The sequence below is a fragment of the Ambystoma mexicanum genome, chromosome 2q, assembly GCF_040938575.1.
Source record: "Ambystoma mexicanum isolate Mex_15411 chromosome 2q, UKY_AmexF1_1, whole genome shotgun sequence".
NCBI classification, from domain to species: domain Eukaryota; kingdom Metazoa; phylum Chordata; class Amphibia; order Caudata; family Ambystomatidae; genus Ambystoma; species Ambystoma mexicanum.
Window position 1 is genome coordinate 426,712,008 of NC_090924.1, and position 15,900 is coordinate 426,727,907.

The 15,900-nt window shown below is 41.9% G+C and overlaps 1 protein-coding gene across 10 annotated transcripts in view; it reads right to left on the reverse strand.

The window, feature by feature from the left end:
• LOC138569465 (uncharacterized) overlaps positions 1-15,900 on the reverse strand; it is a 2,298,575-nt gene that overhangs the window by 2,153,042 nt on the left and 129,633 nt on the right. For all 10 annotated transcript variants that reach the window (XM_069647455.1, XM_069647449.1, XM_069647446.1 and 7 more), the window contains 2 exons: positions 6,573-6,713; positions 6,240-6,351 (listed from right to left, as the gene is read on the reverse strand). In XM_069647455.1, the coding sequence (XP_069503556.1) occupies positions 6,240-6,351; positions 6,573-6,713 (253 nt within the window). The remainder of the gene's footprint in view (positions 1-6,239; positions 6,352-6,572; positions 6,714-15,900) is intronic.

Consider the following 15,900-nt stretch of genomic DNA (forward strand, 5'->3'; position numbering starts at 1 on the left):
TTTCGCCTGGCGAATGATCTCTACCCTACTGATATAGATAAACTCTATAGAGCCTTCTGTGGCTACTGAGAGGTCTGATGCTTTGGGACCGAACTTCTCAAACTTTGGGGATCACTAACTTGTATTGGCTGAGCCGTGTCCCACTCCTGACACCATTTGTGATGGCATCATGAAGCAGCCACAGAAAACAACTTGCCCTATGCCAAGGTCGGATTTTCCTACCTAAAGAAAAGTAAGGATATTCTGTGTCAAGAAGTCCAAAGCAAATTTCTGTCTGCATCCAAAACGTATACTTGCCCTCACGTCGAACTGTATACAATGTGTAGGGATGCCAGCATCAAAAAAAATAGTGTTCAAAGTAAGGTTCAGAGCTTCTTCAGCTCTTGGCTTGTAATCAGCCTCCCCAAAGTCTAAAATATTTCAAAAGCCACAGGGGTTTCCTTCACCAAGAGTTCAAATCTTCCAGCTTTTCAAAAAATTCCTTGGGACACTTCCCAGCTCTTATAATATTGTTACTTTTCACCAGTAGGCATTTCAGTCTCTTGACTTCAAAAACACAAGGTTGTAGTAAAACACATGCTTCTTGATGGGTGCTTTCAGTGGCTATTCCATACAGGGGTGCACTTGGTCTAGGCGTAGTTGTCGGACACATACAGTGCACCCATTACAGGTGATACAACCGATAACCCATCTTGGCTGCTTTCCATCAATACTTTGCCACTGCTTCAACTGGACAGTGATGCTTGATATATTAACCTGTGTCGCACTATCCTAACACTGTACCATGGCTTGTTCGGCCACTATGCATTTGGTACACTTTCATGCACTGTTCTGGCCCTCGCTAATGTACGTTTCCTCATGCCATACAATTCCTTGAATCCTCTTGGCTTTTGCTCAAAACTTCCTTACATTCAGTTTGGTATATAAAGTCTTTACTTTGTTGGTTATTCAAATCAATGTTCATTGCCTGCGTTGCATATTCGCCTGCCAGCCCGGTGTTCCCCCTTCTTGGTACACTCACCGGTTGGCGCTTAGAGCCTTTCTGCGAGGTCCTCTGCCGTGACGAGTTCTCTCCTTCCCGTGCAGTACCTCGCTCTTTTTCCCAGCGGCTCTCTGTGGCTCCGCTTACCCAGCGATGCTCCTCCTGCAGCACTTGACTCTTACGACCGATTTGCTCGTTCACGCCGGTCTCCCTCTTTCTATCTGCCACCGGCTTCCAGCATCTTTCAGCTTCGCGCTGCATAAACTCTGCATCCACGAACGGGTCTCAAGAGCTATTCTAGCCACCTCGCTGATCCGGAGAGGTCTGCCTGCACCCAGCAGTCCGTAGCTCTGCTTCCACAGCAGACTCCATTTCCAAATGGATGTCAGCTTTTAAAGTTCCTGCCACCATGAAGAGTAGAGAAAAGACTAGACTGCTCACCATTAAAACTGTAGTCCTGCATTCCTTTTGTTGTCGTCCTCCTCATCCCAGTACACGGATGAGGCTGGTATGTGTTAGTATTAAAATTAGGATGGTCTTTAGTTGGTCTCTTCCCCGTCCCAGTGTCGTACTGGTGTTTCTTGGGGAATGTTTTAAGGGAAGAATAGGCAAAGGGCTGGCAATAGCCCACAAAGGCTTCAGGGATAGAGGGTTCATTATGAAAAGGAAATGGGGGATACCATGTCTCATCTAAGGACGTCCTCTCCCCACTCCCAAAGTCTTCTCCACCAAGGTGATCCTCCCTCGCATATCCACCACCCGGGTCAGGATCCAAGAGCAATGGCCTTTCCCTGGCCATCCTAGAGAAGGATACAGTGGGAAAAGAAGTGAGGACGCCCTCCGGTTCCTCACAGGGATTTATCTTATAATGTTTAAAATAAAATGTCGACCTTAAGAAAAAACAATCTCACATTACTGACCCCTCACATAGTTTGCTTCTCTCTACATGTACAAATTTTGCCAATTTTTCTGACAAGCGTACCCACAAATAGTTTTAGATGTGAACTCTTCCTATTTGTATCCCATAGACACTAAAGTTTTGCATTTCAGCTTTCGTTTATATGCATTACAGAATGCTATAAGTTATCTGGTACAGAGGTCTTGGTAGGCTTGTGAGCTCATTCCACAAGGGCCATGGCTACTTCATCTGCCTTACAAAGAGGTTTACTGATTCAGGACATCTGTGCGGCAGCCACTTTGTCGTCTGTTCACACTTTTACTAAACATTATTGTATAGACTCTGCGTCAGGGCAGGAGGAGGGAATTGGAAAAGCTGTGCTTCACGGCATTCATGGTAATCATTGAAAATTCTTATGTTACCTCTGAAAATTCTTACTCTCTCCTCCAGTATCACATTGCTTTGGGAGGCTATCATAAGATGAGGAATACATGGGAGGACACAATCTATTACAAGAACAAGTCACACACCCACAGTAACGTTCTTTCGACTGGATGTTCCTCCCACGTATTCCTCATTGCCCCTCCCATCCTGTCCCTGAGTAGAATTTCTGGTCATTAAACCTTTGGGACCTTGAGCCCCTCGTCTCTGTGATCTCACAAACGCAGTTTAATCTGTGGGAGGAAAGGCGAAAAAACAACTGAAGTAACAGGCGCAGTGCATGCTATTTAAACTATCGATGATGTCAGTCCCTCTAGGACATCGAGTGGATGACTATGCACAGCGCCATCTACTGCAAAAAACTTAACTGAAGCAGCCGACGCTGGAAGGAGGAGAGATCCTAAGATGAGGAATATGTGGAAGGACACAATCCGTTCGAAAATACTTTATTAAGCAGGTGTAGCCAAATGGGGGTTTAAAGAATAAAGCAAAATGTTCAAACATCAGTGACTTAAAAGTCCATCCCTGTGAAAATAATGCAAACTGAATGTTTACTAAGTCTATGAAGTAAAAAAAGTTGCCCAAAGTACTAAAACCCTTAAACTCGCCTGTCACAACTAATCCTTTAAATGAAAATAAAGGTTTCCTGAATCCAATGTTCATTGAAAGTGAGTTGTTGTCACAATAGCTAATAGCACAATAGTGCAATGAAAAATATCAACTTAAAGTCCTTCCCCTTGGATGAAAAGTATGGAGGGCAGAATATCTAACTTGAAATCCTTCACTAAATAACACACGTCCAACAATTCAAAAAGAGGTTTTCTCTAATGGTTTTCTCAGATAAACAATATGGCTGCTTATGTGAAGCAATTAAAGTGGGACCTGGAGATGACTTCTAGGTGCAGGACCCAGCTGGTCCTGTGAGTTGGTTCTCTCAGTCCTTCAAGTGGTTCAACCCCCTCTCTCTCTTGGTGTGACTCCTCTTTCCTTCAGGTGGTGTCTATGTCTATCTTCTTTATCTTCCTTCCCTCTCTTCTTTTGCCTCTCACATCCTCAGGGGACCTGGATTGGTGTCCCTCTCCTCTTCAGGGTATCTTTGATTTTTGCCCCTCTTCCTCACAGGTGTCTTATTTATGTCCTGGTCTCTCTTCACCAGGATATTCCAAAGTTTTGCATTAGGCAGGTCAGCTCTTCTGCCTTTTTGGCTTAGGTGGGCTGCAGTGGTACCCTCCTTCTTCCCCCGGGTTAATTAGTGTTCTTCAGGCTCTTCAGGCAGCTTCAAGGCAGGCAGTGCTCCAGGGTAGTCCATGCTCCTTCTTCCAAGCAGCAACACCTCTTTCAGGATACTTCTCCTCTTCATGCAGAAGCGTCTGGCGGGAAGTACAGGTCACCAGTCCCTGAATGAGCTGACTCTGCTTTTATAGAAAGACTCCTCATCCTGTTGGCTACTGATTTGTGGAAAGCCCCGCTTACTGGACTAGCTGGTAGGGTGTTTCCACTCTGGTCCTCCTGTGTTTAGGCTCTCTTTCTGTTGGCCGGTTGGGCTTCTGTTACTTCAATTATAGATTTGCTTTTGTATTCTTGTTTTATACTGGGCTCCTTTTAAATATGTGTCCTATGCTTGCGGCTCACGTTTTTATTTTATTAATTTAAGTACCTCTTACATTTCCCCAGGTTTCTCTATGGGAATTTGAACCTGCCCCCCCCCCCATAGTCTTTATGGAGTTTCAAACATCCAGGATTTTTCCTGCCGCTGTTGAAGGAAAAGACTAGGACCTGCAGTGTCCCTCTGCCGTCTTCTCTCAGCGACTTCCATCCCTCAGAAAAGAGCATGTCACCATTCTGGCTCCCGGTGTTCCAGCAAAGGCAGGCCAAAAGGTGGATGCCCATCCATTCCTCCACGCAACGTGAACTGCAACACTCCTGCTGCCTTCCCGCTACAGCAGGTGACGTCACTACCCCCATCAAGCAGTACTCGGTAAGGCGCTTGTGTGGATCGCAGCACTGCAATTCACCACAACAGTAAAAGAGTGCTGGTATGTTTATGCTCTCATTCCGAGAGCATGAATAAGTCACAAGATTCTCGAAAAATGGTTTAGTTGTTTCCAAAACTTTTAGCCTGTCTTCAAAAGTTAAATCAGTTATTTCACCATACTGGTTGAGCTAAAAGTTCATATCAGCGGACTCTGTTTTTGTTAAACATTTTCTTTCTAGCAGTGATCTGTGTTTATATCTTCCAGTTCATATACTTCCTTTACAGCTTCCTTTAGTGGCAATTTACTTGAATTTGTGATGTGAAAGGATCTGTTTTTCCTGATTTCTCTCTTCATACCCATTAAATTATTTTTATTTCTTTGTATTTTAATTCAGGAATACCATTTTCCTTCATCTGGCGCTGTCATTTCCCCAATTATGCTCTTTTTGAAATCATTTTCGGAGGCTGCCATGATTGAATTCTCCTGTTCAGTTATTTGCTCAATCATGATGGCAATAAAGCTTGTTGTTTTTATTTATGGCCCCACTTCCCTGTTCGAAATTTGAGTAGAAACAGCTATATTTGTAGGTGTCATTTTAGGTTGCTCTAATCTTTCAAAAATAGCCCCATGCGTACTTTCTTCTTGTTGGATCTCTATACAGATGTTAATTAATGAGTTGAATATGAATTTAATCAACTGTGGTGATGGTATTTTTATGCTTGAGGGCGTCAAATTTGGAGGGTTATCAATTGTATCCAAAAAAACATCAAGTTTTGGACAGGCATTAACGCTTCAGATACCACTCACTGTGATTGCTTGCGATGTTCATCATTACTTGCAATTGCTTCATAGTCCTTAGCTTCACGCTCGCTACAAACTATGACATTAAGTGAAAGAGCGAGTTTCTATCCATTAAGGGGCTGCCTGTGTTTTGATTACTAACATACTTCATTTCATTGATTTTCCTGACACGTTAAGAAAAGATAACAATAACTCTAATATGAGTAATTCACCATTTAATTCAGCTTCAGTGACTGTCTTCAGGTTCCCTTACAACAGATATCTCTGTGGAGGCTGGCATTGCCATTTGCTTTATGCTTCGCAAATCATATGGCATAAACATTAAACTTTTCAGTAGATTACGTAAAAACAAAAAGGTTCCTACCTTCAAAAGAATAGCATTTTACTACTGATCTTATGCTATGCTTGAAATAAATCTTCAGAGGTTTGCCAAGACTTTCTTTAGTAACACTGCTGGCTGCAGACTGCCTGCACTTCCTCTTGCATGTTATGTAGGTGTTGTGTAGGTCAGTCTCAGCAATAGGAAGGTGAAACCAAGTAGAAAAACCAGAGGCAGTATCAAGATTCAGTGATTAGAATGCCCACGCTTTATATGCTTTGACTGAAGACAGGAAAATCAAAAACCACGAAAGGGCAACCTCTGCTTGTGTCCATCTCACACACGTAGCAGTCTGCATGCCCTTGACCACTCTTCAGATGTGCTGTTCTTTGCTCTCTCTACATCCACTCCACACATATTGTCATGCTTATTTATGCATACAGATGAAGAGCAGATGATGCTGAACCAAGTAAATTAAAAGTCAGAATGGAAGTTCAATAGTACATTTTGTGCGGCTAATTAATGGAGCACAGGGGTGTTAATCACTCATTAACAAGTAGTTGCTAGACGTTCTGTACAAGAAAATTGTTGCTCACTGTCATGATTGTAGTCTTAGAGGGAGCAGAAGAGTGGTAGTGCTTGTGTGAAGCAGGGGCGTTTCAGACGTGGAACAGTAAGGGCTGCTTCAGGCCATGAGTACAGTGCGATGGGGCATTATGAAAAAAAAGTCAGGACAAGAATAATTTTCACATCAAGTCCAATTATACAATAAGACTTCAAAATCAGCTGCATTTGAAATAGGAAAGGGGAAAGTACACGTACCTCTTCTGGTGCCATAAGTGTTCCATTTTTGAAGTCAAACAGCGTCAGATCCACTGAACTTCCTAAATACTTCATCATCTCAATTTTACTACGGAATTTTTCGCCAGTAGGGCTACCGAACAAAAAAGAAGAGAAATGAAAATAAAAAAGAGGGTGTCAATGAAATGACATATGTGAGGTGCGGAGGATACAAAAAATGTTCTTCTGTTAAGTATATCAGAACGAAAGGAACGGAAACAGAGGAACAAATAATGGATTTTGAGATTTAGATTACAATTACTTTAGGAAAGACAAATAAAGTGAGGAGAGAAATATCACAATGAGAAAGCTCACCTCAGATAGTATGTGTCTGCCTTGCCACATGTTGCTCCAGATCTGCGGAAAACTTCTCTGCGTTTCCAGCCCGGCCCAAGCAAAGGCCAATCTTCCCACCCCTCAGTCATTGTATTTATTCCAGAAGACCAACAGCAAAACCTTAAATTAAGATGATAAATAATGAAATAAAGAAAATGTTAGTTCCATAAATAATACTCTTTGCATGCACAATTTCATCATTAGCCTTTAACAGCAGTAGCAGTTGAACTTGAATTTAACTTCAATTTTTGTTGCTTGAAAATGATAATCGGAATGTTGTACTGTCGTGACAAATGGTATCACAATTATGGCATCCGAAAAGAAATATTTTAAAGAAATGGTAGTACGTAAAATTTTAAAAACCAAACAAAAGCCATAGTCCAATAGTAACCAACAAAGGGCCGAAAATGTGATTAAAAATATAAAAAGTAACTGAAAAGGTTAACAAAAGACTAGTACTTTTTTTTTAATTTTAAGTGCTGTCAAAATGACCACCGGTTATCAACAGACATGCAACAAAGGTTTATTTTGGATTTGTGTACAAGTTGGAACCAGCACAACAAATGGGATGGATGAAGGCAAATTAAGAGTCTTTCAAAACTTACATCAGCCCTCCCCTGGAGACACTTCTCATTTAGGTCTCTGCCACTTATGTTAGGTTTTCAGGTGCGATTGGTCTATTTGGTCCTCCCATTGCGAGTTCAAAGGCATCCCAAACTCCATTTAGGGACTTTGAATAATTGTTTCTGGGCTGCACTGAAAGGCCTGTCAGTTTCTCGTGGAGATGGAGTTATCACGGGGTGAGTTGGTGGCCTCCTGGGGACCCAGGACCCTCTACTAAGGTCCCCCATCTTTCTCTGGTTCTGGCCAGCCTCTCTCAGTCACCTCTATATGATAAAATCCCTCACCACTTAGACACTGGCTCGTTCTTTCTACCACTTCTATTACCTACTGATGCTGCCTGGGAACTGTGCTTTCCCTAAAATATTCTCCTTATATATATTGGTCTTCTGGTCCCCCAACTCTGCCACCGTCTCCTTTCTATATCTTTTCCAGCTCTTTCCACCTTGTCCTGCTTGCTCTCTTAAGCTCCTTCCACATCGTAATCTTCTCCTTTTCTATTTCACGTATTTCTTGTACAGACTCTACTTTTCCAAGTTCTCTGATCTTTGTCAACCACTGTTAGTCTCTTCCTGTCTCCTTGTCCTCCTCCATTTCTTCTACACACCTCCGAGCCTCACTCTCCTCCTTACTATAGTGGATCTCTTCAATAATTTCAGACCTTACCTGACAATTCTCCTCAACAACTTCCTAAATGTCTTCTCCAACCACCCCATTAGTACTCTACTCTCAAATCCTTGCGACTCTCCTTTTCTACCACCTCGATCCTCCCCTGGTACCACTTCCTTGAATTTGCCTCCTACAGCCTCCTCTGTACTCTTCTGTGTCCTTCATTCAAATACCTCCCAACAAATCTCCTGCTCCCTCTGCTAAGTCTCCAATCTCTTCCTCCTACTTTTTCAAAAGCTCCTCTTCGACTCTGCTTACCTCCTGCGAGGGGTCAGAAAGGAGAAATGGGCACAAAGTTGTAATTTTGTCAACATTGGTAATGTCTTTTAAAAATAAAAGGGGGGGGGAGGGTAAATTGTCGAGTCGCCGCTTGCTTTACGGTGGGATGACTGAGCCAATGCCTTAGTTGACAGTAACGGAACCTTTCCCCTTCCCCCCCAAGAGTGAAGTCTGTCTTACACCGTTCAAAGGGCTTGACCCAGCCCTCCCCATACATGTCCAGTAGCATTCTACATCCCCCCCCTGATGCCAAGCCTGAAATGCAGAATTGTTGTGACCCGGGGTGAACTGCGGGTTAGTAAAAAGGGGTGAGTAGGGAGATGGATGCTCGTTAAATGGGCCTGCTGCACCGCTTCGTCCCAGGCACGGCCCACCAAGGCCAAGATGGCACTACAGTACATCCCAATCAGCCTATCCTGTTTCGGCTTCCACAGGACCCCTTCGAGATCCTCCCCCAGAACCGCCCTATCTATACCGCTCCATTTTTTTCCCCCAGATCATCCGTCTGCCAGTCCTGGAGCACCTTCAGCTGCGCCGCCCTATAGTACACCCTGAAATCGGGTAGATCCATGCCCCCCCGCTCTGTGGAGGTTTGCATCACCTTGGAGGGGTTAATATCCAAAATAGAAGCCCTGAAGTGCAAAGGGCAAGGCTCAGCTGTTTGGAGCCCCATATTGTTTTGCAGCGGAGATCTGCATGAGAAGCACCAACGCTATGCTTTTAAAACTGAAAGCTGCTGCAGCTTTAAGAGCTTTGTGTATTGCCGGCAACATCCACGTGACACATTGCATCACAATAAAATTGTATCCCCGCCGCCTTTGCGGCGATAAGACCCGAGGTGCAAAGGGCGAGGAGCCGCTGTTTGGAGCTATTTGGCTGGAAGCGAGAGGCGAGATGACAATACTACGCTACAATCTGGTGATAGTAGAACCTATAATCCAGACTTTGCTATTTGAATCACGTGAGCCTACAAACTCAGATAATTATCGAAACCTATTGCCCACTGTCAGTTTCAGAGGAAGTATCAGTGCCCGATACGTTCTTTGCTAGGAACGGACTGTCTTAAACAGGTGTGAGGGAGGAGAGACTGACTCTGGTGGCTCCTCAAGCTGTCAGGCGTTCCTCCATCTGTTTTGAGGATAAATGTATTCAAGCTTTTAAGGATATTGGAAATAACTGTAGTTTCGACTCAGAGGCAGCGAATGCAATAACTTTCTGGAACATCAGCTATACGAGAATTCAGTTTTGACTACGCTTTGGGGCTGTAAGGCTGCCTTCTTTTTTGGCAGCTGTTTTTATGGCAAGACTGTTGTAGTAAGTGCTTATTTTTCTTTCCTTTTTGCCGAGTGTACTGTCAAATTTTGCATGTAAAGATGGTATTTTAGTTCAGTATTGTGGTGAATGTGGATATTTAAGTAGTCCAATTTTAGATTGTGTTTTTGAATACATGTGAAGAAAGTGATTTTAGGTCATCCTATTCTTTTATATATTAGAAAGAGCCCAATTTGCATTGGCATTTTAGAAAGTTTCTTATTTAACTAAGATTTTGAATATTCTGTACTATCTTCATGAAGAGGTTTTAATAACTTGTTATTGCAAGTATGTTTATATAGAGATATACTACTCAGCTGATCGTGGAGAAAGTAGTTATACTCTCTATTAAGAGACATATCGCAGAAATCCAGTTGTATACTGGGGTGATAAGTTGTAGTGATATTAGGTGCGATTGACCTTTACCATTGCTTTTTTGTGACCAATTGCTGGGTTTATGGCGCCTAAACTAAGGTCTAACAATAGCAGAAGGAGAAAGGGCGCTAAAAGTAATTGTTCTGAGGACTCTCCAACCCTTAAGGACCCAGCCTGCAAAGATGGTAGAGGCAAAAGGGATAGGACTATATTAGGACAACCAAAAATATCAGACTTTTTGACAAAAATGGACCTAGTCAAAGATTTTACAAGGGTAGATGTCATGCCTGTTCCTGGTAATAGTTCTATGATAGACAATAATTAATTACTTCATTCATGCCATGACTTCCGTAAACACTCAATGTGACTTACCATTGGATCAAGTGCTGGGCCACTTGGAAATAATGTGGAGGCCTCAATTAGCATGAATAATGTCATTGGATCGAACCTCTCTATTACTCCAGATTTGGAGAAATTGGATCAGGGTACAGCATCTATGGAGGAAGCTCATGAAGCAGATTGTTCCTGGAATGCTTCTGAGGGAGGGATGGAAAATTCCTTACACTTCAGGGGAAAAAATGGATTCCATAACAGTCACCAACGACATCTTATTGGGTATTTGTACTAAACTCATGAATGAGCAGCAATCGGTGAAGGGCATGGTGGTTATGATGAATGAGAATATGAAAAAGGTATTGCAGGCAATTTCTTCGGAATGGGTAAATCGGAAGGAATCTGATTCACCAATTAGGCCTCCTTGCGAACAGAATTGTGAGCTGAGTGAACTATGTATATGGGTGGATGACCAATCCCCCAATAGACCAATGAGATGAGAAAAATGGCCAGAGAGATGAGAGTATGAACTTAAAAGATACAGCAGTGCATGGGATGAATGAAGGTGGAATGGAGGATGTAGTAGAAAATCAAGAATACCCGGTATCATCTCAAGGGCTGGGATGCCGATTACACCGTAAAAGAAATTATAAAAAGGGTAACAAAGGTCAAAATAAGGCAACTAAATGAAAAAGAAAAGTAACTGCCAAAAAGAACGGTCAGTCTCTAGCTGAAACCTTGTTAAATCATTTGGAATGCATTGAGGTAGCTAATAGATTTGAATTAAATATCAATTCTGCTAAACAAGAGGGATCCAAAAATAGGTCCAAGTCTAAAGAAAACCAAATGGAAAAATGGCTGAATGGAAAAATGATAAATCCAGAATTAGAGGAGAGCATTATACTACCGGTAGAGAACGATCAACAGGAATTAGATGAAAGTAAAGAACTGGTGGTTAAGTTCTTGGATGTCACTGTTAATATCGAAAGACCTAGCATCAATGCAAGGGAAAGAGAAACTTATCAGTTGGAAATGGAAAGGCTTGCTATGAGTAGTAATTGCAGATCTAACAATAAGGTATTTGATAATATTAAGGGAGACCAGTCATTGCATATTAGAAACAGAGGATAGTATTAAAATTACAGAGAAAGATCTGAGAGAAGACAGTCCATATTTAAAAAGAAATTGGCTATTAGAGTGCCTTATTAAAGTACCTCAACTAAAATTCATTAAGTGATCGGATATCGAAAGACCCATACTACCCGAAACTGGGAGTTGGAATAATTGGTCTATTGTCCAGTTTGGCACTGCAGTAATTGTTGAACTACTAAGAGTACATTCAAATGAGGTCTGGAATAATAACTTCGAGATTATGGTTTGTAATAATATTGAAAGTATAGATGGTAATAGAATAATACCTCTGAGTTTAGGTGAACAATAACAACTCAAGTTGGGGAAACAAAATCAGTTGGATAAATGGATTTCAGATGAGAATTAATTGACTGAATACTGAGATGAGTTAACAGATAGGGTTTTGAGTATCATCTCATGGAATAGCGGAGGCTTCCGATCCTTTTCACAGAAAGAAGGTCTCATTTTGTTAAAGGGTAGTGATGTATTTGCTCTGCAAGAGACATGGGTGAGGGGCTCAATAATTATGGATGGATAAAATATACTTACAAACCCTGCAATAACTGGGGATAAAGGAAGACCCATGGGTGGGCTCTGTGTAGGAGTTAAATGCCCAGGCTCTATAAGGGAATAGGATACATTCGGTAGGTCAGTTTTTGTTATGTGTCATAATAAATAATCTTGCTGACTTAGATGAGTTATTACTTATAAATGTCTGCTCCCACCCAAAGGGGGGGGGGGTCTCATGGAGGAGGAGAGTAAGATAATTAGAGACACCATTGAAGGCTGGTTGCTAAAATCTTCCAAAGCCTTAATTATGTTAGCTGGGGATTTAAATTCCTATTGTGATGTAGCATTGAAAGCCATGGAAGAATGGGAGGAAAGATGTGCCAATTTTGATATAGCTGCACCTGTCTGCTTGGGAATACAGGTATTGACCAAAAGCATTCTACTTAGATTTCTAGTGGGATGGTATGGCTAAATCTGTTACAGAGCTGGGGACTATCTTTTTTTATAAATCGATAATCTTTTAAGTAATCATAGTACCTGGACGAATGGGAAGGTTAGCTACAGATTGGATTATATTTTCGTTAATGCAGGGGTGACAAAACCAGTCAGAAGCTTTGAACACATTGAAACCTCCCTTAGTGACCACAAGATATCAAAGTGCTATCTGCATCATTAACAAGCTAGGAAAGTAAGAAATGGGGAGAGTATTAATATACAATGTAATGAGGCTACCAATAGATTATGTTGGACTGAAAAAAAAACTAAAATATTTTGAGGAGATGTTTGATATCTTAATAGATGGGCAAAAGATTACCCGCAACAGCCTAAAAGCAATTGGTAATCTATTGGGAATCATTTTAAGAACAAACCATAAAATCATTTTCGCCCACAAAGGAAATACAGGAAATACAACAACCTACGCGACGGCCAGATAAATGAAAGTAAGAAGAAACTCAAGGCTGACATACATTTAACCTTTTAAGTGCCAAGGATGAGTATACTCGTCCTTTTTACATAGACTTCAATAATAGCCTGGCACTTAATCAAAAAAAGACCAAATGATGGTTATAGCAAGAAAAGTTCAAAGTATTACAAATCTACGCACTAAATATAAGAATTGGTTATGATCTCATAGGAGCTATATTCATAATGCAAATTGGAATATAATCCCCACATTGTGCCAGTCTCAGGATTCAAAAAAAGGTTTGTATTTATACCGCCAATAACTCACTGATAAGGTGGCTTCTGATATTAATATTATATCCATGGAGACATGGACAGCCTTTATATCAGGTCTCTACTTTGTTGAAAATGGTCGAGATGTGGTTAGAGAAATCAGTTTGGTCACAGCAGATAGAATCTTCCCTTTTGTTTGTTTGCTTGTTTTAATCACTTAAATTGCGCACCAGACCCGAGGGTAAGAGGGCGCAGCAGTACAGGATATGCGAAGCTTATGTTACATAGTTACATAATTACACATAATGCTAATAATATATACAGGCCGTAGCAGTAATACAGTAAATTATACAGAGGATATTATACAGGTTACAGATAATATATCAGCAGGGTAGTGGGGGGTAAGGGGGCACTGGCTAGTTGATCGATAACTTCAGATGGTTGATGTAATTGGATCAGAATTTAAGGTAGGATTTCTCCTCACATATAGTGTGGGGCACCGAGTTCCATACTTGGGCCGCCCGGACGGGGAAGCTGGCACCTCCGGCCATGGTCAATTTGAATCTTGGAATGATAAGTGTGTTGGCATTGGAGATTCTTGAAGGTCTGGAGGATCTTCTTTCTACTTATCTATCAGTTGGATAGGGAGGAGCCACATTGTTCAGGGCTTTATGTGTGAGGGAGGCAACTTTCAGTAGTATTTTGTCTTGGGTCGACAGTCAGTTGTTATTGTGCCTTATCTTAGAAATATGTGATCGTCTAGAGATACCGAGAACTGCTCTCAAGGCGTTATTTTGTAGGATTTGTATTCTCTGTAGGATGCATTTGTTGGCCCCAATATATAAGGCATTGCATTAATCCAGTCTGGATAGAATGAGAGCTATACATAGAATCATGCAATTGTCGTTTGAGATAAAGTGTTTACCTGCCCTGATGAGCTTACATGTGTAAGCTGTGGCTGTGGCCAGTGAATTCACCTGTTTGTTGAAGGAGAAGGTGGCATCTAGGTGGAAGCCTAGAGTCTTCACTTCCTTGTCTACCTTAATAGTATTCCCGTCGATCTCAAAGGCAGAGTAATCCTGGCCTAGTTTTTTGAGATTAGAATGTGTGCCCAGAATGATTAACTCTGTTTTGTCATCATTTGGGCATAGGCCGTGAGTTGCCATCCATGCCTGGATGATGAGATACACCCTATTTACCAAGGCCAGATCCTTATTGTAATTCCCTGAAAGTGGGAGGAGAATCTGGGTATCATCTGCATAGTTAGTGTAGGTGATGCCAAGAAAGTCCAAATCATCAAAAAGGGGCTTAGTAAATATGTTGTATAGTGTCGTAGATCCACAGAAGCCCTGGGGAATGCCACACAAAATGGGGATCGGGTCTACTGCATCTGAGGGGGGGGGGGGGGGGACATCCTCATGGTTCTTTCACTGAGAAAGGATTCAACCCCTATTATGGCTTCTTTAGAGAAGTGTGCAGCGGAGTTTAGGTGGTTACATTAGACTTTGTGATCTACAAGGTCGAACGTGGCCGAGAGATCCAAGCATAAGAGGAGGGCTGTTTGACCTTTGTCTCTTAGCTCGTCAATTTGAGCTTTCAAATCAATGAGAGCAGTCTCTGTCCCATGTTGTGGACGGAAGCCAGACTGCCTTGCTCCTAGGAGCTTGTGGTATTCTAGGAATTTCTGGATTTGTGTATATGCAATTTTGTCCAAAGTTTTTAACAGGAAGGGGACTGTCGTAGTGGGGTGGTAGTTAGTAGGGATGAGTGGGTATAGGGATTATTTTTTAGCAACGGCAGTACCCATGATTGCGGCATCTTTTATAAATTGTGCAGGGCATAAGTCGCCTTGGCAGTTGGAAGGCTTAAGATGGAGGATGACTTTCTCCACCTCCCGGATAGACGTTTTTGCACATCTGAATTGGGTAGTGTTTTGCTCCATATAGGGTGGGTTGGCGTTGGATATTGGCGGTTGATTAAGTGCTGCTTTTTTAGACGCTTTTTTATTTTGGAGCATGGTAACTTTGTTGGCCAGTGCTTGTTGAATCTCTGTGCACCAGACTGTCTTTTGTGCATATATGTGGAGTGGGAGAAGGTGACTCGAATTTCTTTAGAATGGAAAACGGCTCCCTCATAATTGAGTTGGCCGTAGAGATACGCTTATTATAGGAGTTGCGTTTGGCCTGGATAATTTCCTTCTTGTATTGTGAAGAGATTTATATGAATTTGTTTTTATGGTCTTCTGATGCGGTAAGTCTCGAAGTGGATTCGCAACTTCTTTTAAGTTAACAAAGATCTTTCAGTTCAGGGGTAAACCATTTATTAAGGTGGGTTTTAGGTTTGTTTGGTCTAAGTTTTAGAGGGGCTATATTGTCAAGAGTATTTTGTATACTTTTGTTATACTCTTCAACGAGTATCTCTGGGTCTAGATGTTCATAGAGTTGGTTTAGGATGGCTAGAATAGCAGGAATTACTTTGTCCTTAGTGATACTTGTTTTGTTCCTGGTAGGGCATGAGGGGGCCATATTGGCTGCAGGAGGGAGTGGCCTAGTGGTGGATAAATCATAGGTTACCAATTAGTGGTCCGTCTATAACTGTGGGGAGAGGGAGGTGATGGAGGCGGAGCAGTTGTAGTCTGCTAACCATTCGAGAGTTCTCCCTCTATTATGGGTAGGTTCAACAATTGTTTGGGTTAGTCCTAATTCAGTGAGGGTATTAGCCACATTGAATGCATGTTTGTCTGGTGGGTCATTATAGCCTAGATTAAAGTCTCCAAGAATGAGTAGTTGTGTCGAGGTTTTGAGATTGGTAGATAATAGACAGTTGATATCTTCTTCAAATGTACTCGCCGGGGGGCCTATAAATTTGGTAGATAGTCAGGGTTTGGGAGTTGTAAAGTGAG